The sequence below is a fragment of the Engraulis encrasicolus genome, chromosome 6 (assembly GCF_034702125.1).
Source record: "Engraulis encrasicolus isolate BLACKSEA-1 chromosome 6, IST_EnEncr_1.0, whole genome shotgun sequence".
Classification (NCBI taxonomy): Eukaryota; Metazoa; Chordata; class Actinopteri; order Clupeiformes; family Engraulidae; genus Engraulis; species Engraulis encrasicolus.
In genome coordinates this window covers 20889581-20899580 of record NC_085862.1, presented here as the reverse complement: position 1 = coordinate 20899580, position 10000 = coordinate 20889581, and the positions used below count along the sequence as shown (strand labels likewise).

At 44.8% G+C, this 10000-nt stretch overlaps 1 protein-coding gene across 1 annotated transcript in view; it reads right to left on the bottom strand.

The window, feature by feature from the left end:
- Window positions 1-10000, bottom strand: part of anos1b (anosmin 1b) — a 76412-nt gene that overhangs the window by 19678 nt on the left and 46734 nt on the right. The window contains exon 7 of the mRNA XM_063200874.1: window positions 3741-3943. Coding sequence (XP_063056944.1) covers window positions 3741-3943 — 203 coding nt within the window. The remainder of the gene's footprint in view (window positions 1-3740; window positions 3944-10000) is intronic.

Genomic DNA, 10000 nt, shown 5'->3' with positions numbered 1-10000 from the left:
AAAACGCTGACCAGACAGGCTGGGACTCTCACATTGACCAAAAACAAAGCCCAGGCAGAGGTCACAAAGCCCTTCAGGCCCTTCGTCTACAGACGAACGACTACAGAGTACTTGTCCTTGCACAAAGTCCATCTGGACAGATAGCAGAACGTCTTTTTTATTCATCCTCATTTCAAATATTCAAATATTGCAAATATTTCAGGCAATGTCCTTTTAATTCTAATATTTTTCAAAGGGAGATTTTAATAAGGGTGCTACCACCTCATTTTGTAGGAACTTATTCATGTATCATACAGCGAATAGGAATTTAAATGTCCTCTTACTCCTTATATTTACTGTCTATATTGTAGCAGGGAGAATTGTCCATATAATTTAAGCCTCTTCTGGTCCTCCAACAATATTATATTACTACATATTATATTATATTATATTATATTATATTATATTATATTATATTATATTATATTATATTATATTATATTATATTATATTATATTATATTATATCAACCTTGTGTTTATATAAAAAGTACCATTGAATTTTTTTAAAAACTTCTGCACTGATGCATACACCTCAGTCCTCATCAGTATGGAACAGTGTCTTCTTGTCTCAGATGACCTAAGCATGCCCGTAGTGTATAACTACATACAGTGTTTCTGTGTCTCGTATGTATGCAATGCAATATGTGTATGGTGTGCAAAACCTCTCAGGAGGGCAAGTGTGCGGGCGTGTGTGTGTATGGTACCTGCATGTGTATGTGTGTATGCCACGATCCAGGCAGGCTACTGATTTTCACCCTGCTGCTATGCATGTCCATATGTGTGTACGTACGCATGTCATAAGTATGTCATGCATTATGTATGTACATAACAGTAGTATGTGACATGATCCAGGCAGCCTCCTGCCCGTGTCAGTAACCTCATGGGTCTGCATTGCATGTATGAACTTGTATGTAGCCTATATGTCTGTACCATGATGTAAAACATCACTCTCGGGTACTCTCACCCCTTCAGTTTCCCTCAGGGTGTGCGTGTGTGTGTGTGTGTGTGTGTGTGTGTGTGTGTGTGTGTGTGTGTGTGTGTGTGTGTGTGTGTGTGTGTGTGTGTGTGTGTGTGTGTGTGTGTGTGTGTGTGTGTGTGTGTGTGCATTATGTGTGCGACCTGATCCAGACAGGCTCCTATGGGATCTCTCAGGTGATGTCATACCCCAGCAGTGACCCTGTCGGTATTCATTCAAATGCGTGTGTGAGTGTGTGTGTGCGTGTGTGTGCGTGTGCGTGTGCGTGTGTGTGTGTGTGTGTGTGTGTGTGTGTGTGTGTGTGTGTGTGTGTGTGTGTGTGTGTGTGTGTGTGTGTGTGGAATGAGTGCAAACTGCAACCTGATTAAGAAGGGCTACTGCTGGTCTCTCTCAGGTCATCTCGTACCCTAGCATTGACCCTGTGGTTATACATGGGCAAATGTGTGTGCTTGTGCATGTACTCTGTGTGCAACCTTATTCAGACAGGGTCTCGGGTGCACTGTTGATGACAGGTTTTGCTGGGCCAGGGACAAAGTCATCTGGAAGACCCTATTGTCCCTGGGCCCAGGACAACATACTCATTTGTCCCTGTCATGCTGCCCGGCTCAGGTGATCTGTGTGTGTGTGTGTAACAACCGTACATGTATGTGTGTGTGTACTGTGTAAGTACAGTCCCAGGAAAAAGTTTGTACACCCTTTTAAATTTCTTACCTTTCTGTCAAAATCGGTCATAAAACATGGTCTGATCTTGTAGGAAATCACAAGAAGGAACAACCAGAGTCTGCTTTAACTAATTCAACCCAAACATTTACAAGTTTTCATATTTTCATTGGCCATAAGGTGTAAATATTCACAGGACAGCAAGGCAAAAGTAAGTACACCCTTGCATTCAATAGGTTTTAACCCTAAGTTAGTCGTAATAACCTCAACCAGATGTTTCCTGTAGTTGCAGATCAGATTAACAAAACAATCTGGATGTATCTGGTCTCCCTCTTCTTTAGAAAACTGCTCTCGTCAGCAAGGTTTGTGGGATGTCTGGAGTGCATAGCTTTCTTGACTTCATGCCATATAATCTCAATGTTTTTTTGTCAGGGCTTTGACTGGGCTATTCCAGAATGTGTGTTTCATTATTATGAAGCCATTCTAAAGTCAATTTGCTTCAAAAGTATGGGTTGTTGACTTGTTGTCACATTTCAGCACCCATCCTCTTGTGTGTTTCAACTGTGTGACAGTCTACCTCACTTTTTTTCTGTAAAATATCTCAATAAACTTCTGAGTTCATGGTTCCACTGATAATAGCAAACTGAAAAGGGCCTGAGGCAGCAAGGTAGCAGCATATAATGATGCTCCCGCCACCATACTCGAAGGTGGAGATGATGTTTTGGTGAAGGTGTGGTTCTCCAGTTCTCCTCCAAACATGACATTGTGTGTTCCCCTGAACAATTCAACTTTGGTTTCAACGTTGGTCTACAGAATAATAATACATTTTCGCAAACCTCAAAGGTGCAGCAATATTTTTTTAGGACAGAAACCCCATTAATTTTAGATTGGCAGAATGAATCCCATTTTTAGCTATTATTGGTTACATCTCCTCTTCTGAGTATGGTGGCGGGAGCATCATTATATGCGGCTACCTTGCTGCCTCAGGCCCTTGACAGTTTGCTATTATCAGTGGAACAATGAACTCAAGTTTATTGTGATATTTTACAGAAAAAACGTGAGGAAGTCTGTCACACAGTTGAAGCACACAAGAGTATGGGTCCTGAAATGTGACAACCCATACTTTTGAAGCAAATCGACTTTAGAATGGCTTCATAATAATGAAATACACATTCTGAAATAGCCCAGTCAAAGCCCTGACAAAAAACAATTGAGATCATATGGCATGAAGTCAAGAAAGCTATGCACTCCAGACATCCCACAAACCTTGCTGACGAGAGGCAGTTCTCCAAAGAAGAGGGCGACAAGATACAAACAGATTGTTTTGTTAGTCTGATCTGCAACTAAAGGACAAGTCTGGTTGATGATATTGCAACTAACTGAGGGTTAAAACCTACTTAATGCAAGGGTGTACTTACTTATGCCCTGCTCTCCTGTGAATGTTATGGCCTTATGACCAATAAAAATATGATAATATGTAAATGTATGGGTGGAATTAATTAAAGCAGACTCTGATTGTTCCTTCTTCAGATTTCCGGGAAGATCAGACCATGTTTTATGATCAATTTTGACAGAAATGTAAGAAATTTCAAAGGGTGTACAAACTTTTTCCTGGGACTGTATATGCATTATGCTACATTACATTACATTGCACTTAGCTGACGCTTTCATTTATTCAAAGCGACTTACAGTTATTATTTTTCAGGGTATTAGTTACAGTCCCTGGAGCAATGTGGGGTTAGGTGCCATGTTCAAGGGCACTTCAGCCATGGATGGAGATGTAGGGAGAGGTCAAGGGGGATTCGAACCTGCAACCCCTAGATTGAAAGACCAACTCTCTAACCACTAGGCCACGGCTGCCCCCTATTATGTATGCGAGCTGATGCAGACAGGCTCCTGCTGGTCTCTCTCTGGTGCCCTCTTACCCCATCGGTGACCCAGTCGTTCTCAAGACAGCTCTGGGTAATGCATACAACGTATCTTCCCATTCCCTCTCCCTGGGTCCGGGACAACATACCAGTTCACCAACATACCAATACCCGCCCCTTCAGGTGTTCCCTTACCCCGTCTGTGACCCTGGCGTTCTCGCGGCGGCTCTGTGCGGGGCGCGCGACCCCTCGGGCGCTCCAGCTGACCCGGTAGTGGTGGATGGGGAGGTCGCCCTCTGCCGGGGTGTCCCACAGCAGGGTCACGCTGACCAGACCGTCCGGCCGCACGGTCACGTTGCCTCGTCTCAGGTTCTGCGGAGCCTCTGGCGGGAAGGGGTCTGTAGGGGGTAGGTGGGTAGGAGAAGAGTAGAGACATTTATATGGGGGTTAAGGAGAGTAGAGTAGAGGAGAGGGGAGCATGGGCGTAATTTTAGGGGGGGGCGGTGGGGTCATGTCCATACCACTTTCCAGATAAACCTAGCTTGTCCCTACCATTCTTTCACAAATATAATGCAAAACACCATATCCGGACCATTTGCGATCGAAATATCCCCACCACTTTTCGAGCCAAACCTACACCTTTGGAGGGGAGATACTTCTATACACCGCATTCCACTTTATTATGCAAATGACATTTTTCGCTGTTTCCCCAAATAATCAATACAAATGACAGTCGTCATAATTTTCAAGTCATCAGCCATTAGAGTACAATTTAAAAGTTTTTGAATGAACCTTCCAATGATAACGGTATTTTTTAAAATAATAAAAAAACTTTAAATGCTCTGTTCCACATTATTACGCAAAATAGTTTTGTAGTGTTGTAATCCAAATTTCTTTCTTTTTTTCCCTTTTACATCAAAACAGTTGGAATTTGGTACCTTCTAAATTACATTTCAGTGTTCAATACTTGGTGATAAGCTCTTTGTCTTAGTAACTGGAATGCTGCGATTAACATTGAAGTCAATGGCAGGGCATTGCATGGGAGTTATGGAAGCCCAGATATCCTTGATGCTTTGCTCTCAGCTGTTTTTGTTTGTTTGGTCTGGTGACCCACACTTCACTCTTCAATATACCCGTAGATTTCCATGCCACGTTTAGGTGCTTTGGAGGTGATGACATTCTAACGCACCAGACATAAAACGCCATTGAAAATGAATGGGATGCTATGTCTGGTGAGTTTGAATGTCATCACCTCCAAAGCACCTACACGTGGCATGGAAATCTACAGGTATATTGAAGAGTGAAGTGTGGGTCACCAGACCAAACAAACAAAAACAGCTGAGAGCAAAGCATCAAGGATATCTGGGCTTCCATAATTTCCATGCAATGCCCTGCCATTGACTTCAATGTTAAACGCAGCATTCCAGTTACAGCTTATGACCAAGTTTTGAATATCGAAATGTAATTTAGAAGGTACCAAATGCCAACTGTTTTGATGTAAATGGGAAAAAAAGAAAGAAATTTGTATTACAACACTATAAAACTGTTTTGCGTAATAATTTGGAAGAGAGCATTTTGGGCATTTTAAGTTTTTTATCATTTAAAAAAATACTGTTATCATTGGAAGATTCATTCAAAAACTTTTGAATTGTACTCTAATAGCTGATGACTTGAAAATTATGACGACTGTCATTTCTATTGACTATTTGGGAAAAGGGAAAAAAATGTCATTTGCGTAATAATGTGAAATGCGGTGTAGAGTAGAGTAGAGAGCAGATATTTGTAGGCAGGTCGAGTAGATCAGAGTAGAGTAGAGATGGGCTAGAGGAGTAGTAGTATAGTGGTAGTAGTAGTAGTAGAGTAGCATAGAATAGAGTGTAGGAAGGTACTGTATGTAGCTTAATATACCTCATTGATCCTAAAGGGATAACAACTGTATGGTGAGTCAAGATATGATGTCATGCTCTGGGTGCTTTCCTCGTTTTATTTTATTGCAGTACAGTATCACTTATGGCATCATGAGAGCTCAGACCAAAGAGTCGGTTAGGGGAAAGACAGACAGACAGAGAGAGAGAGAGAGAGAGAGAGAGAGAGACAGAGAGAGGGAGAGAGAGAGAGAGAGAGAGACGGAATAGAGAGTGTGGAAAGACAGAGCGTGAGCTCATCAAGGTTTTTTTTTTTCTCTTCCACTGTGTTCTCACATTCCCTTTTACGGCCACCCCGGGATGTCCTGGAACAATGCGAGGGTCATAACCGCGCGCAAACCACAATGAAACCGGACTGAGATTCATGAACGGCGACGCGGCAATGTGACCAACTCAGCACTACAGAACGTCACATTGACCTACAATGGCCAAAAAAAGCAGTGAGCGAAATTGCAGGGTGCCTTTGCCTTTGGTGTGTTTGCGCTGATATGGATGATTTCAGACACCACCGTAACAAGGAGAGATAAGTACAGAGAGAAAACGGGGGGTAGGCCATATGACTCATGGCCCGTAGCAACGACCACAAGACGAATGGCTTTCGGCGCTGTGTAAACAACTAAAAATAAACTCGGTGGCGGCCGGCGATGGTATTAAATTGTCTGAACAAATATTATGCTTTTAACATAAGCCCAAAACCTTGTAAATGTGAGAGAGCGAGCCTGTGGAGAGACGAGGTCTGGGGAAAGCCTCGGTTTTTGGGGCTTGAGGGGCACGGGGACCTCTTCATGTGGACTCATTGGTGAAGTGGGAGGAGATTGTGGGTTGGGGGGGGGTCGAAATTATGGAGCAAGGGCGTCAAAGTGTGGGGGGTGTGGGAGTGTCCGCTTCCTGCTTGTCCTGCTCTGTTTCCGTCCCAGTGGTACTCGACCGCATGCAGATTGTTTTCACAAACACAAGCCACCCCATGGCACTTGGGAGGGATCACTGGCAGTGATGGGCCCAGAGAGAGAAATTGGGGGAGAGAAAGAGAGCAAAAGAGAGAGACAGAGAGAGAGAGAAAGAGAGAGAGAATATAGGGAGTGACAGAGCGAAGGAGAGGAAGAAATGGAGATATATAGCAATGACATGGGAGAGGAAATAGACAGGAATATATACATACAGGGAGGGAAGGAAGAGGAGGAGGAGAGAGAGAGAGAGAGAGAGCGAGTGAGAGAGAGAGAAAATGAAAGAGAAAGAAGTAGAAGAGAAGTAGAACTGTAAATGATTGATGTTTCTTCCCACTGTTTTGTCATGGCGAGGCAGGGCGGGTTCCCACACACCCTTGAGAGGAAGTAATGCAAGGAGAGAATGCAAGAGAGCATAAATTTTGGCTTCTGCTGCTCGCTGTAAACCTTAACGTTGAACTCGACCACCTAGAGCGGCGCAACCCTCACTGTTCTCACAAGGTACTACTATGCTTTACAACCAAGTCAATTTGGACATGCTATACGCTACGCTAACGTGGACATGGCATTCTTCAGCCGGCTCATTTGATTCTTACTGATCCCCTTCAGATGGAGGTCAGCAGAGAGACATTATGGAAATAGGGTTGGTCACGGGGGAGGGCTCTGGTTGGCAAATGACCATACCAGCGCAGCGCCACAGGGTAAAGAGGAGGGGGTACGCAAGCACATGAGATCCTGTTTCTGATTAAACCCTGATGCTGGATCACGTCGCTGCGGAGGCTGCTAAGGTGCTCACCCTCTGGGGGCGTCATGAAGTTGATTTAAAGAACGCAGCCACGGAACATGTGAGAGCAACGCCTTTGTCCTTCAGTATCGTACCGAGGCTACTGTAAAAGAATTAATGACGTTGTGTAGTGCCACTGTCAACTCTGTGAAACAGGACCAGCAGTGTGTGTGTGTACCTTTAGGGGGGTTGAGGGGGGAAGGCTTCTCAACATGCCCCTGTTTGGTCTCCCGGCCCCTATTGAAGTCAGGAGCGCTCGGGGCCCTAACCAAAACAAAGGGTCCATTTCATCCAGGAAGGCACTTCAAAAACAAACGGGACGACCGCGGGGGCGACCACGAGCGCCTGCGAGGTCACCGGAGAAGAACTGTCACTTGGACTTTTCCTCACGGAGTCATCAAGGCTTCCTGCATCACAGCTTTCATCTGCGGGGTTGCCCAAAGCAACGGCAGCCATTTGGTTGACCTCTGACCCCGTGCATTCTTCATATGAACTCTGCCACCACCACAACCACATGCGTTCTTCATATGGACTCACCACCATCAGCACCCCGCATGACCTCCCCATTTCATCCACTGTCACCCTGTGTAAGGTGTGTGTAGCACAGCGGGCGTGGCCAGCGATGAAGGAAAGCAGAACTTTCTCTCTTTCAAAGACTTTCTCTCTCATCTTGCTTCTCCTGTTCACCATCATTCAGCACCTCTCGTTAATGGCGGACATCACTTGCCACCTTATTCGCCTAATCCAGACCTGTATGTTTTCAACACACCTCAGTAAAATAGAAGGGGTGTGCATATGTTATTTCTCTGTAGTATTGAGAAGGGGCCAGGCATGGCCTATGGGATGACAGAAGCAACAGAGCACAGCATGTGTCTTTCAGCCAGCCATCCATTAACCCCTTTGCGCAGAGCGCAAACTTACATTGCATTGCATTACATTACATTGCATTTAGCAGACGCTTTTGACCAAAGCGACTTACAAGGAAGGCATTCAAGCAAGTACAGAGTGTGGGGTCAGTGCAGAGCACAACAGTAAACAAGTAATATACAACAGATAGAGAGCAGAAAAAATAGTGGAGGACCTGTGAAGTGTAGTGCAGGTTAGTACCCATGATTAGAGGTGAGTAGAGTTAGTTATGTTATGCAGGGAAGCTCTTTCGGAAGTGATGAGTCTTCACAAGCTTCTTGAAGGTTGAGAGGGATGACCCTGCTCTTGTAGCAACAGGACGCTTATTCCACCATTGAGGGACAATGACAGAAAACCGTTTGGTCTCAGCATCGCCTTGTGTGAGAAGCGCCTTGTGTGAGTAGGGGGTAAGGCTAAACGGTTGGTACTGGAGGAACGCAACACCCTGGAAGGAACATATGGCTTTGGCATAGTCTTCAAGTAAGCTGGAGCAGAACCTAGCTTTGTAGGCAAGGGTCAGGGCCTTATTTAATTCGAGCGGACAATACAGACTGAAAAAATTGTGTTGAAAAGAATGCTATTGATATGATGTTATTGTGTCTATTCAGCAATGAGTGAATGTGCCTACCGGTAAGTCCATCTGCAAACAAAGGCCACACCAACTGATTGGTTCAACGTGCCCCAATTGGTCAATTGGTGTTGTGATTTAATCAACAAGTCAGGGAGTTCATTAGTAAAAATGATCTTATCAAACATGTAGTTATGTAGAAGCAGGAGAATTGGTTTGGTGATGAGAGTATTGTTGCCTCTGAGATGAAGTCAATCATCAATGGTAGGGTCGCTCACAGCATTAGCCAGGCCCGACCAAAGCGACTTACAATCAAGGACATATTCAGAGCATCACTTGCAGATACGAAGGGCACAGGATATATTAAACCCTTAAGACACGCCTTTATAAATTAGCTGTTACCAGAATGGCAATGACCAAGTCGTAATGTATTACTAAAGGCCCCGTGCACTGTCATAGTAATGTTGTACTATAGTAGTTACCTTTCAATGTCTATTACAGCGTGCCACTGGAGGTACTGCGCGCATTAAGGGGCTACGAACAATGAGTGCAATAAGTGCCAAATAGGGTTAGTTTTTTAATCCGTGCACAGGGTTAAGTTGAGTACACACACCAACACAACATCCCTTAGAGATGCCCTGGGTCTGGGCCAGCTCAGGCATTAATGCACTCAATAGATAGAATTCTGCCAGGATTCTACACCCTCACAAAGTAATTCTTGAGTAATGAGCCTCTAGTGCGGGGGAACATGTGGTAACATGGGGGACTAGCTGTTTCTAGTGCGTGTCAGGGGTTTGGCTGTTTCTGTTTATCTCTCAATGGGGTCTGTCTAGCTAGCTAGCAGCAGATCCACACGATGCAGATGCTCTCAGTTATCCCTCATGGCAGACAAGAAGCCGTTCCCACAAAAGAGGGGAGCGTGCGTCCCATCACGAAAACGCAAAAAGAGAAATTGTCACCTCAACCGAGGCCAACAAAGAGCTTATCACCTCCCGTCAAACTGCGATACCCCCCACCAAGCCGAGGGCAAGAGGGTGATAGAAGCAAAATGACACTGAAAACATTGATAGCAGACATTTGTAAGATGCCGTAATTTCGCTGCTTTGATTTGTCTCCCGCTTTATTTTGGCCAAATACCCTCTCCAAGTCCTTGGGTAATTTATGGAAATGAAAAAAAGATTGAGTGCAGGAGCCGCTGGCATCAGGTTCGGGCGACTCGAGCCTGCCTGCCTGCCTGCCTGCGTGTAATTATATTCTCGAGCCCCTCTTTTGGGGATGGGACGGGGCCTCGGGTCATAAATTATGCCCGATCCAGCATCCCTGCGGTC